The sequence below is a fragment of the Corvus hawaiiensis genome, chromosome 1 (genome assembly GCF_020740725.1).
Source record: "Corvus hawaiiensis isolate bCorHaw1 chromosome 1, bCorHaw1.pri.cur, whole genome shotgun sequence".
In the NCBI taxonomy this organism is placed as follows: domain Eukaryota; kingdom Metazoa; phylum Chordata; class Aves; order Passeriformes; family Corvidae; genus Corvus; species Corvus hawaiiensis.
The window spans coordinates 27,727,063-27,740,464 of NC_063213.1; the positions used below are offsets into that span (position 1 = coordinate 27,727,063).

A 13,402-nucleotide genomic window follows, 5' to 3' on the forward strand; every position below is an offset into this window, starting at 1 on the left:
TTTTGCCCCTGACAGTATTAGGGCAGCATCTGGCTCTTCCTCAGCTTCATCTAATGCTACTATCAGCCCCCCCAAATTTTTCCTTTGTGTTCTGAGTTTTGGTTTACTGCTATATTTTCATTTACACAGCCCCCTGACTCCCTTTAGTTTTCTTGCCCTCTGCTCCAAAACTGCCAGTGCTTCTTGTGTTCAATGGATCCCAATTTGTATCATAGAATTTACAGATATGTGCAGCAATCATTTAACCTATGACTGGTATGCAGCCTTTTTTTGGTATTCGTGTCAGGCTTGTCTTCAGAACAGTGGTTAGAGATCATGCAGTTTACTGTATCTGGTTGTTGAGGTGGGGTTGTGGTTTTATTTCACCCTCTCAGTCTCTGTCTCTGTGTCTGCAGTAGGGTTTCTGCCTTTACATGTGGATTAACAATTTAGGTTTTGTTTTACTCTTCCAAAATACATTACTAATCAAATATCTTAAAAGTTAAATCAGGTTTTGGCCCATATGATGCAAAACATCTAGAGAAAAAACCTAAGAAAACTACAGCTTGGATGTCAAAGACGTGGTGGTGGTGGTAGGCAATGCAGCTCTTTGCTGCAGCAGCTCTACTGAGAAGGGACTTGTTAAACTGTGTAGAGGCAGGTGTAATTGGAAAAGAGCTGTTGGACCATTTCACTGACCAGCTATTATCCACAGAACACATGCAAGTGAAATGTTGGTTTGTAGGGCTTGGATCATACCATGTACCTTTATGTGAAACTCTCTGCTTTGCTTGTCCGTAAAGGAAGGAAGTTCAGTGCCATGATTTAAATGTGAACCTTGAAAAAAACCTTGTCCCTGTGACCTGACATGCTTTGTAACTTTGATCTGTGACACAGCAGTTCCTTGATGTGCCAGCAGATCAAGGCATTGGACATGCAGATACAGTCCTTTCACTCCACTGAATTATGAATGAAAATATGTACCTTCTAAATCATAAATCTCATTGCAGTTTTCAAAAGAGAAGTTGTATTCTTGGTGAAGTTGCAGGTTAGCAAAGCAACTAATTGTGTCTTATCCTGTGTCATGGGTTAACTTTTGATCAATGAAATGAACATTGCTCTAGGGAAATGCAGTTCTTGGGATCATCACTGATCTGTGAAAGAGGAAAATTGACTTTAGAGAAGTCTTCTTGAGATGGGTTCCATTCACTTCACATCGATAGTAAGGCTCATTCTACTTCAGCTGGCATCGGGCACAACTGGTCCTTCCCTGTACAGCAGAGCCAAAGCATGAGTGCGATTTAAAGAAAATGCATGCCAATTCAACAAATATATGTGTATGTGCTTAATTATGGGGTTTTTTTCATGAACCAGGGTCTTAATTCTGCTGTGATTTGCCATCAGGCAGTGAGATATAGTACACCAAAGACTGATTATACTTAAGCTTGTATGTTACTCCATTAATAAGCTGATTTTGTTGTTGTCTTTTGCCAGCTAATAAATCTGGCTTTTATAAGTAAGTTAATCGTTATGTAATTGGGATGGATATTGTCAGGAGCTGTGTTGTTTTTCCATAGCACATTGAATCAAGAACAAGAGATCAGCAGAGTTGTTGCTGTAGCCTGATGGCCATATCAGCAAACAGAACATTCGTTCTTCCAGTCCTTTTTGGTGCTGCTATCAAGTGGTGGGGAATACAGACAGCAGGTTGGCATTGTCCTTGATTCCAGCCTTGATTCCAGGCTCCTACATATGGGTACATGTGTCCATTCTCACAGGAACACAGAATAAAGCAGCTGTTTGGTTTTATGGGTAAAATGTGACAGTCACCAGTGTCAGATCTCAAAGGGATTTCCCTCTGAGGTGTGGTACTGGTTTACTTTCACAGATCCACCCAGCAAATGCAGTGCTCAGCCTGGGATGAGCTGGCTCAGAAAGCTTACTGACTGCCAGGAATTGGAGCCATGGTGAGAGACTCCTGCATCCTTTGCATCATTGTTTTCAACCATTTGAAAGTGCAGTCATCTGAAACTTCTCTTTGATAGCCTGTTTGTTTGTCAGTCAGTGGTGTCAGGAGCTTCATAAATATTCAGCAGTGTAGCCTTTCTGACTTTCAGCTGGTGCTTTAGCCTTCTTTAGCAGGAATGAAAGCTAAGCCACTGAGACTTTAAAAATGGTGCTGACTCATAACCTAGAAAACTTAAAGATCAAAAATAGATTGAGGTACTATATTCCTCTACAGATGCTCCTTTAATTTTGGTGGTTTGAATGACCATAATTATATATTTTAAAATAGCCATTTCCCATCTCTTCTGGCTCTTGAGAAAACAGATGCAAAATAAGCAAGGCAAGGGTGGGCATGGGGAAGGTGTGTGTGCAGCCTCTGTGGCCTCTCTGTTTTAGTTTAGTTTTTATTACAGGTGAAGCTCTTGGGGCTCTGGGAAATGTTGCCTCCACTTCCCATCCTGTGTGTGGCCAGATGTAGGTTGTCTGGACTGACAGAGCCAGTGTGTGGAGGCAGAGATAAAGACTGCTCACATTCCTAAAATCCTTCTTTTTATTTTTGTCTTAATGAACTCAAGAAGGGCTTCTAGATTTATAGGCTTTGTTTTTTCTCTGCTTTTCTGGCCCAACAAAATCCTTGCTGTGCAGCATCAGCCAAGGGGGCAAGTGCCCATCACATGGATGAACTGCTCCAACCAAAGGCATGTTGAAGAGCAAAGGGGTACCATGAGCACTGGTGTAACAAAAGGCAGCAGCTTCCAGCCCATTTTGTAAGGAACCTGAATCTGTCTTTGACTTTAACATATGTCTTGAAAGCTCCTGTTGAGTTGTCCCACTGTGGGAGCATGGAGGAATACTCAATTTCTTGGTCCACAATGGGACTGAAGTTAATGCTGACTTGCTAAGTCTTGTTAGTAGTTACATGAGGTCTGGTAGCTTTGAGTATGAGCAGTTGTCAGGGTCTTGGGAAGCTTTAAAGAAGAAAAATTGCAAATGGGTCACTTTCAGTAACAGCAAAGTGGGTGTTTTCTCTTTTAGCTTGAGCATCTTCCTTGGCCTGAGTCTCAAACTGGGTGCCTGAGTCTGTTGATGAACCTTGCCATGATGATCATGTCAGATCCTCCGGCTTGCCTGAATAAATCCTACTTACTTGTCATCAGAAGAGCATGTAACTGTTTTCACTTGCAAAACAACTGATTATGTATCCATAGAGCATCCTCCTCCAGCCCCAGTTAGAGGCTGAAGCCTATGTGACAATGTATTTTCTGAGCGAAGCCTTGTTAATTGAGCATGTAAATGTGTAATTGTCTGTACAGTTATTCAATTGACACATTTTTAGTTTGCATACAAATAGGGGAGCACAGTCATGCAGTTGAGCAAACTGTCCAAGATCATATGCTTAAATAAATATGTGCATTCTGCCTACAGATGTAAACACCCTTAAAAAGATCAATCCAGTTGTGGTCACCTCCTCCTCTCTTTTTGTATGTGGATGTGTTAATCTGCTGATTTTCATCCAAGTCTGTAACATACCATGGATTCTGTATTACCTCGGTCCTTTTCCCTACTAAATATGTTTCATTGGTGTGGGAAATGAGAGTTACCATAGGAATTGTTCAGAGGTTGCCCTTAATGTATGTGCTTGCTTTTAGTGAAGTGGTACCTTGTGCTTGCAATGACTGGTGCCTTTAAAAATGTTCCATGCATACAAAATATTAATTTGAAGTGTGGAGGTTTTTTAGAGGAAAGGCTGCATTAACAATGGGAGTTGTTGGCAGTTGCAGTCCAGTGCAACTTCTGAGAAGCAAAAAAGGGCATATAATTTGCAAATAATTGTACAATTGGAGTTTTCTCTGCACTCAGTGGTTTCTCTGCTTGGAAGCTGTTGATCTTCAAAGAAAGGGTGATCTGGCAGTTTTGTTCTGGAAATTCTTGTCTGTTCCAGTGAATAAAACTCCTAACAGCTGTTGGAGTTCTGCAGTGTTCATTTACTGTGAAAGAAAACACAGTAATACCATCTTTCTTTATAACTCATCCTTTTTTATATAGAATTGAGCACCACATTCGGTCTTTTTGAGGTGGTTTGAGATAGAAGTATATAGGAAGGTATTTTCAATAACATGCAAAAAATTCCTGAATAGGGATAGAGCTGTGCCATGGATATGATTGACAGCTTTATCCAGCCAAGGGTAGTCTGTTCTTAAAGTAATGCTTTGGTTGGGGGTGTGAATGGTGTCAGGGTTGGGGATGACATTTTAATCTGAGTGAAAACCAGTCCTGTAACAGCCCTGTCTCTTCATTTCTCCACAGATGTCGCTCCTATGAGGATTGCTGTGGCTCAAGATGCTGTGTAAGAGCTCTCTCTATCCAGCGACTATGGTATTTTTGGTAGGTCCAGGGCATTTGGGAATTTTGTGTTTGTCCTTGACTGTTTTGTTGGACTTAAATCAGGGTATTGGCAGCCATGGTATTTTAAAGTACAGTAGGTGCAAGTATGCAGTAAGGTCTATGTGTACATCGAAATGAAAGGACTTTGGTTTTTTCTTATAAAATTCTCCCAATTTAGTAAGAAAACACTGAAAGAGGAGGTTGATCATGTCAGGTTGATCTTTCCTGCTTTTGCATCCTGCTGCATTGTACAGGCAGAGGTTTCACTTTTATCCAGAGTTGCTGAATTCTTTATGCCCGTCTCAGCTACTGCCAAGCAGCAGCATTCTTCCTTTTTTGTTGGGCGCTCAGTTTTAAAAGTGGATCATATAAGGAGGATTGTGCTTTTAAGCAGGGTTTAATATATTCTTGCCAGCTGAATTGAGGCTTCAATTAAAAAGGAAGAGAAGTACATTTATGGCTATGAGGATTTCACTGGAGATGACAGCAAAGGAAAAGAAGGCAGAAAGACTGAGCTTGTGAAACTAGCAGCTCAGTAATCTGGATAAAGCTTAAACTAATCACTGTTATATGCATAATGAAAAAATAAGGTAAATTCCTTTTGGAGTGGAATTTATAAAAGCACCTGAATAAAACCGTTTCATTACAGTTGAGAGAAAGCAAATGCTCTCCTAGAAAACCTGATTTCAGGTATTTTTATGTGGAATTTGAATACTGTTTTAAAAAAAGCCTTCAAAATTGAAACAAATAAACAGTGAAAAACAGAAGCCTGACATATACTATAATACAGAGATTTCCCAAAGCTGACTGTGGGATTTCAGTGTAGAATCCTTACTGATGTAAGTGAAGAGCTCTCTATCTCAATCCCTGGGGTGACGTCATAAATCTCTGTTTTTCTGTTCAGAAAAAAATCCTTTGCAGGAACACTGCCAAAGGGGAATGTATTAATATTGGCTCAGGGAAAAAGAACCTCCTTCTGCTCTCATTTCTAATGTAGAAACAAGAACAGGGTTTGACCCTTTGCATGAAATAACTCTAGCTGCCATGCTGTGCCACACTCTTCCTCTCAGGCACCCGGGAATTCTCCAGAGGAGATAAGGATGGTGTGTAGGCTTGCTTCTGGCCAGCTTCCTTCCCTTCCAAAAAAGCACAGTTGTCATTGTCTTCCACTAAAAGGCCATGAAACAAGATGGCAGTTACAGGCAGAAGAGCCATTCGTATTTACAAGAGCTTGCATGAGTCACTGGAGTGCCTGATAACTGATTAAGGAAACAAAGTGAAAGCCGCTGTCTGAAGAACAAAATCTGATGTTCCCTTGCTGCATATTCCTGTTTCCACAGCACCAGGGCAAGGGAATGATGAGGACAGTTCAGTTAGGTTGGAAAAGGAGCTGAGAGGAGGCGAGTCTTTTTTTATTGAAAATGTAATATCCCATGTAGGAAGCACAAAGCAAAGTTTGTCACCATCAGTACTGAATGTGTCAGTCTTCTGGCTTGAGCTTAAGTGTCACCTACCATATTTCCCATGGGAGACAGAATTAAAATGTTGAGTTAATTTAAGGACATCTGAGATTCTTTTAATGGCAAATGCAGAATAGTATTCCTCTCTGTACTTCATAAACCTCCTGAGCAGCCTAGATGCTCTAAGCCTGGGGCCTGCCTCCAAGATGCATGGTTTGAAACTGTACTGACCTGGAATTTCAGTTTTGCATCCCAGTGGCCAAGGTCAGGCGTGAACCTGAACTTTTGAAAAGCGTTTTACTTTCGGGTTACATGCCGGAAAACATTGACAATAGTACTAATCACTGAAAATGTCCATAATGTATCCGTAAGTGTCCCATGAGTGCTATCCCAAATGACAGATCTGTTCTTAAGAGGCAACCTTGTTAAGAAACCCTGTTAAAAGTTGTAGGCTGACGTATTCTCAGTGAACAGTCTGGATTTAAATGCTGCTTGAATGTGCAGGTTTTGACTTCTCTCTTCTTTTTGCCTAGGTTCCTTTTGATGATGGGAGTTCTGTTCTGTTGTGGAGCTGGTTTCTTTATCCGAAGGCGGATGTACCCTCCTCCATTAGTAGAAGAACCTACTTTTAACGTGTCTTACACCAGACAACCAGTCAACACTGCATCAGGTCAGAGACTGCTCATACCAGTTCCACTGGTTTCTTAGTTTGGTCAAGGCACTTTAAAAGGGTGGGTTTTGAGCTTTTGTTTCGTTGGTTTTTGGAAACTGCGCAATTTGTACAAGGGATTGCACTGCACTAAAACATGCAGCCACCTCCTGCAGTGAATGATGTCTTCAGCCTTTCCAACAGCATAATTCAGCTGCAGTGTACAGAAGTGGTTTTGAAACATGGGATGACAGGACTTCCATTTCTGTTTTGGTTCCTAATACCTTTACAGCTGCGTGTCCATGCATGGAAGGAGGCTAGCAAGCTCTCCCTTTGCAGTGTAGACAAAATGATAGGTGTCCAAATTCAACAGTCGCATGAAGAAAGAGTTTTAAATACAATTGATACCATCTGGCAGAGGTGAAGGAAAGCCTAGCATTTTCTTCCACAATCTGGCCGTCTTGAAAGTATTTTGGTTTTGATTTTCCTTCAATGTTCCGTGTTGCAGTCTTTCTGTGGCAAGGTGCTCTTTTCCCCCTTGTTAGTCTGATTGCTGTCTCTCTGGTAGGTAATAACTGTGAGCATCAGGAGGACCTACCTAGTGAGGGCTCCTCTGGCAAAAGTGCTTTCTAAGTTTGTCATTTCTTCCCCTCTGTTAGGTAGTTCCAGTTGGGAACTCTCCTGGGTCTAAATGGTTAAAAAGAAGTTACAGACAAAAACTGACACTTTATTCACCCTCCTTGTTTAAATCCTAAGAGATTTTTTTTAGGGCTTCCATTCTGCATCTGTTTTTCTCCTTGACTGAACAGAGAGTATTTTTCAGGTGGGGGGGAGCCAATCCAACCAGACTAATATTTTTAAGCCTGAAAAATAGCCTTGAGTTTATGTGAACAGGGAGTGTCTTTGGCCTGATTGGTAAACACCAGATGTAAATTTAGAGCACAGTTTTACTCTTTTGTGGTGCTTCATGGAACATAAATTGTGGGCAAATATAAAATAAGCACAAGCTCTTTGATGACCTGATTATGGCACCTGCTTCCAGACTGTCATTACTGTCACTTAAAAGTTTTGGGCTCTGAGCTAACGCCACCATTTATTTTATTTTTTAGTTTTAGTTTTTCTACTGTTCTAGAAATATTCAACAGCAAAAGCAGTGAGAATTAGTAGTCAAGCAAGTTCCCATTTTCCACTAGTTACTCTTCCATATTTGGTCCCAGTAGCCAATTCACTGTTGAGGTGGAGCCCTCAAAATGTGGCTCATTGCCTGTCTCCCTCCTTCCCTGCAGAGACAGCAGCAGCATCTTCTGCAATCCCAGCAGCATCTGCAGGGAGTGTTTTTCTGGTGGCCTGACTGGGAGAACTGAAGGGGAAGATCCCTTAGAAGCTGTGTCATTATAGGAAACACAGACTGGCGCCCACAGAAGAAAACCTGTTGCTCAGCCATGACTTTTTTCCCAGTCCATCTTTATTTAAACAGACAGAGAGAAAGAGAAGAAAACTAACTTACATCTTGAGATGGAGACAATCTGTGACTTCAGTTGCATTATCTTCCACCACCCACTGCGATATCTGAGGAGGGTTGCACACCAGCTTTGTTCTTACGACAGCAATCTCTGTTACTCCTTATGTGTCATAGCCAAGGAATTTTGTGTTTGGCCATACATTCCCTCTCCTTGTCCCTGCAGGCTCCGACGTCATTTCCTAAATTTAATCTGTGCAAAGCAATCTTGTCCCATTGTGTTAGGCAGCAGTAACTGGCTACAGCTTGGCTCTTTGCTTCATGCAGGTTCACCTCTAAGCTGTATGACACCTAGGAGGGAAATTATTCATCTGAGCTGCACTCTGCCTTATCGGCAGATCCAGGATGCCACAGAATAATATGTGAAGTCCTTTTGTAAGACCTGAGACCTGAGTCAGGGCCACAGTAGAGACTCCTTTGTCCATCTGGGATCCCACACCTCTCCTCTCTGCAGACAGAGAAGCTTTTCTGTCAGGGCAACTGAACAGAGGGTGCTGTTTTCCCTTTCAAATGGTAGTTGCTTGGGGCAGTGGTGCCCTTTGTTTCACTAAGTGATTTCCATTGGATGCAGAACTGAAACTTTATGGTGGTATCTGAAGAACTGAATGCAGTCCTGCCAGCCTGGATTTTTTCTGGAAGGGAGAAAGATACTCCTTGTCTTTGCTCTGATGAACACTTTGAAAAACCTTGTCCAAGTGTGCAGAGCACAGGCCCTGGGAGAGCACAACTTGATGCCGCTGCTGTTGCTGATACTTTTTCTTTCCTTTTCTTTCTTTCAGGGTCACAACAACCTGGAGTGCCGTATTACACAGATCCAGGAGGACCTGTGATGAATCCCATGGCTATGGCTTTCCATGTCCAGCCCAATTCCCCACAAGGAAACCCGGTTTACCCACCCCCACCTTCCTATTGCAACACACCACCTCCGCCCTATGAGCAGGTGGTGAAATCCTCCACGTGAGGACTCTGGCTTTCTGACCTGACTGTGTGAGAAGGTGCAATTGCAAAATGACCAAGATGGAGGGCACCTGCCCTTTTGAACACTTGCTAGTTCTCCAAGTCCTCTCTCCTTCCCTTCCCTTCCCTGCACCTTTCCTCATTAAAGTTACTTGCAAAGGGGTGATTTTTAATTTTTTTTTCTTTTTTTTTTTTAGTAGAAGTGGATTTTTTCTTTGTCTTCAAAATGAGAGAAGTTGTCTTTGTAATGCTTTTAATGGAAACCTATATTTAAAACCTGTATGTCTTTCTCTTTATTTATAGTTTGTTTCAATCAAGGTTTTAATTGCATTGTGGCAGGTTACTGATAGCAGTTCTTGCAACCCCAGGGTGATGTGCAGCCTCCTAAGACCCTACAGAAATGCCCTCATCTAAGGGAAACTACAGAGAAAGAGGATAAAGGTAGAAACAGCAGAGCAATGATTTTACCAGAAATTGTGACTATCATCTTTTGCTTTTATGACTTTCTTTTACAGTTTAGTTCTGATGTATAACAGAAAGATGCTCTGATAAAAGTCATTGTGACTAGAGTACCAGCGTTGGTTGAGTCATGGCAGGGGCTCTGCCAAGTACCCTAGAAAAGAGGGAGTTGTTACTGTAAATGATGCATCCAAAAAGTTAAGGACTAGGACTTGAGTGTTTCTTGACTCTCACCTGCACTCTGCCTCTGTGGTTGGCATCTTGGCTTCCCTTGTTTTGCCAGTGCTGAGATTGTATGAAACAGACAATGACCTGGATGTTGGCAACAAGAGGGAGGTGTTAAAACCTCAGAGCTACTTGTGCCTCTTGACAGAACAGTTAGAAACACTAAAATACATAGGTTTTCTTCCCTAAATTGTAAAATATTTACAGAAAGAAGGGATGGGAGCATAGGTACAAGTTTACTCCATTTGATGTTGATGAGAGTTTAGTCCCTGAGAAACAGTATCTTTCATTATAGTCTTACTGCTGCCACAAAGTGTACCAAGTAAAGCTGTCATCTTCAGGTGACAGATGTGTAAATCTGCTCTCCTCTCTAGGTCAGAAAAATAATAACATTTTGGGACAGGTTCTTAATAGCATTCTTTGACCTGATGCACAGATGGTTTGGCTTTCAATATCTCTTAGCTCTTCATGCATTTTGTTGTGAGTGCTCATGGCCAACCCTCTGAGTGACCACAAATGAACACTTTCAAATAAACACAAAGCCCCTTTGCCTCTCAGGGCTCTCACACCCATCCATGTCTAGCAAGAATGTGAAGCTGCTCTGAAATGACTTTGTACTAATGAGACCTTCTCCCTTTGTGCATATTCAGAGTCATGTCACCGAGCAGTGACAAAAAGAAGATGCCATTGCCTCCTGTTGCTGAAGGACCTGCAAAAACAGCATAGCTGAGGGTTAGGAGTCCAATGTGGTCTTTTGGGTACCAGGTGAATGCTCCTGTGTCATACCAGCCAGTGCACAGAGGTCACTGAGGTGGTTTGGAGTAATTTGAAGACCTGTGTTGCACAGGGAATCAAAGCTTTATTGTGCTGTTGTTCCATGCCATGGCTTCTGAGAACTTGTTTCTAGGTGTCAAGCTGGATTTGCAGAACATCCCTTTTGCTGTGAATATGATTGTCTAACAGAAAAAAGACTGTTTCTGCTGGTGGAGTTAGTAGCCATCTGGAGCAGAGCTAGCCCTAGTTCATTCCTGCATACCTGACTTGGGTGAAATGGTAACCAAGGCTTTCCCTTACTGTGCATCATAATAAGGGACAAAGCAAAGTACTTCTGTGTGGGCAGTCTAGGCTTGGGGGACACACTTCAGATAACAAAAAAGTACATTTTATATATGAATACTAGGTCCATCTGCACATCACAACTGTATATATTTTCTGAATTAGCATGCACTTGAAGTGTAAAAGCTGTGTATGTCACTCAGTATGGTTGTGTTTACGGAATAATTTTTTAAAAGGAAATCCAACCTTTTTTTGTCAATAGAAATGGCAACAGACCTCATGTTAGTAGGTAGATGTTGTTAAGTCCTTTTGTATTATGAAATGTATCTATGACAGCTGGCATTGTCCATTGTCCTGGACACATTGAATAGAAGCCTTTGTACAGTGAAATTCAACTTCAGGTGAAGTTTTCCTGAAGTCTGGCTCGTTTATTTCCTAGTCTTGATGGATGATACTACCTTGTACAACACAGGGAATTCTCTGCTAGCAAACTTGCTCGGTCTTTTCTTGAAAACACAACACCTGCATGGGCATCCATAAGCATTACTTGCAAATTGTTTACATGCCTTTCCTCTAGTTGCCTCACCAATTCCAACAAGATTTTACTTGGCAGTGGTGATGCCCTAGGAGGTGCCGGCTGCTGCAGCTTTGCTGAAGTGAACTTCCCCATGGGGGTTTGGTGCTTTATCTGCTGGGATTCTCTGGGTGCAGCTACTGCATCCTCTCTCAAACACAAGAGAGATTTTGGTGCCTTGCTGATGAGGCAGGGTGGAGTCTTGACTGCAAAGTAAGATTGGTGGTGGTAGCTGGGAGCCCTGGGGATGTGTGGGGCACTCTCCTGCCCCTTCCAGAGGCACTGGACCAGTGTGCAGCTGACTCCCCGCCGGCCTTTGAGATCTCTCTACCTCAGGACGGTGATTTTGTGTCTTGTGCCCATCTGTCTCCTGGTTCTTGCAGTGAGGTTTGATCCGTGGGGGTTAAACACCTTGACAGGGCTTGGCCAGAATGGAGATGCTTTAGGGGAGCCACTGAACCTGGGTGGGGAGCCAGGAACATGAACAATGTAACCCCTTGACGTCCTTTCTTCAGTTATCCATCCCCAAAACTTGTCTGGTATACCTCTGAGGAGGCAGGGACCAGGCAGGGAAGGACACCTTTGAGGTCTCTGCTGCTGTGAGCTGGCAGCAGGGAGGAGGAGAAGGGAGTCAGTGCCCTTCTGCTGAAATCTCCAGCTACGCTGCTTTATGAGAAAAGACACCCCAAGGGACTATTGGTACACCTTGCCCAGAGCTCTGGTGGAACCTGTGCTTCACCACTTCGGGAAGTGATACTGTAGTGACAACTTTTTAGGGTTTGTGAGTGTTTTTCTTTTTCTTTGAAGCTTCTGTGACAGCTTACACTGCTGTGACAACAAACAGCTGGGCCTGTATTTTCCAAAAAGGTATTCAGATCATGTGAAGAAGCAAAGGATGTATTCTTTCTTCCCTGATTTATAAATATGCAGCTCCAAAACCTCAGAAAGGTTAGCTTTATACGCGTATATCCAAAATGTCACTTCTTGGCACACAGGTCAGCCAAGAAGCCACAACACTTTTGCAGATAGTGAAGCCTATTTTCTTTCATTTTTCTTTTTCTGATCTAACATTGCTAATTGGGTAGGTGAGCCAGGGATGCCTTTTTAGGCCCTGTGGCTGTGGGAGCCCTCCCCTCTGATGCCCTGTCACCAGGAGCTGAACTGCCTTACAGTTTGTACTATTTGACAGGGAAATGACTACGGAGACACCATGCAGGGGAAGATCCAGCAAAGGACAGCTTTTACAAAGCAACTGCTAGATAATAAGGCAATTAAAGATGAGAGGTGCAACTGGAAGCCACTGTTCCAAGCTGCCATGTGCTGCAAGGTGAAGGGGACAGCAGAGGAAGCAGCAGGAACAGTGACAAGCAGCCCTGCCTTCCTGCACAAATCTGTTACTTTAGCTTTATTTAGTGAGAGAAATCACAAGGATGGATGTATCTCTACCTGTCCCACTCTGTTTCTCTCCTGCTGCCTAACCCTATCTTATCTAATAGCTACAAGCTGGATTTACCACAATCCACTTGCAGATGTCAAGGAGAAGCAGTGGTTTAAAGTCAGGTCCCTGTGCACAAATCACACTGGCCCTGAGTCTGAATTGACATGAAACCAATGGAAACAAATGGGAAAAAAAATGAACACTTTCATCAGGAAAGGCTGCTGCATCAAGCACCCTCCTGGGCAGGGCTCAGCTCGGTGCTGCCTGGCTATGAGGGGACACACAGCACACGTACTTCCCACGTGTCTCTCATATGCTATTTACGTGTTACAGAGATCTGCTGTGCTAGAAAAGCCCCAAGGCAGTTATGCACCTACACTGAATTTGTACAGATTATCTACAGAACAGAACTGATCCTCTTAATCCAAAAAAGCAGCAGTTTCTCTCAGTGGCCAAGATGGCCATGAGTGGCACAAAGGGCTCTGTGAAACAGAAATACTTCCCCTTGCTTGCAGCATACTTGATGTTCCCTTCTGTTAAAGCATAGCTAGAGGAACATTTCAAACTTCCTCAAAGCTGCGAAACGGCTGTTGGTCAGCTGCACATAGAGATTTCACACGTGTTTTAAAAACCAGCTCATCCTGAGTCAGGCTTTAGCTGCAAACTCTTCAACAGGACCTGTGTGGCCACAAAG

General features: G+C 42.8%; 1 protein-coding gene across 2 annotated transcripts in view; it reads left to right on the top strand.

The window, feature by feature from the left end:
* The window catches only part of VOPP1 (VOPP1 WW domain binding protein), a 65,287-nt gene extending 54,174 nt beyond the window's left edge, over positions 1–11,113 (top strand). Inside the window, exons 3-6 of one of the 2 annotated variants that reach the window (XR_007202383.1) lie at positions 4,294–4,371; positions 6,365–6,501; positions 8,779–9,397; positions 10,291–11,113. Coding sequence is in view for 1 of the 2 variants with exons in the window: in XM_048297700.1 (XP_048153657.1) it covers positions 4,294–4,371; positions 6,365–6,501; positions 8,779–8,960 (397 nt within the window). In the remaining variant the exon portion in view is untranslated. Of the gene's footprint in view, positions 1–4,293; positions 4,372–6,364; positions 6,502–8,778 lie in introns of both variants that reach the window. The other variant, XM_048297700.1, reaches the window with a different exon arrangement.
* Positions 11,114–13,402: the final 2,289 nt, after the last annotated feature.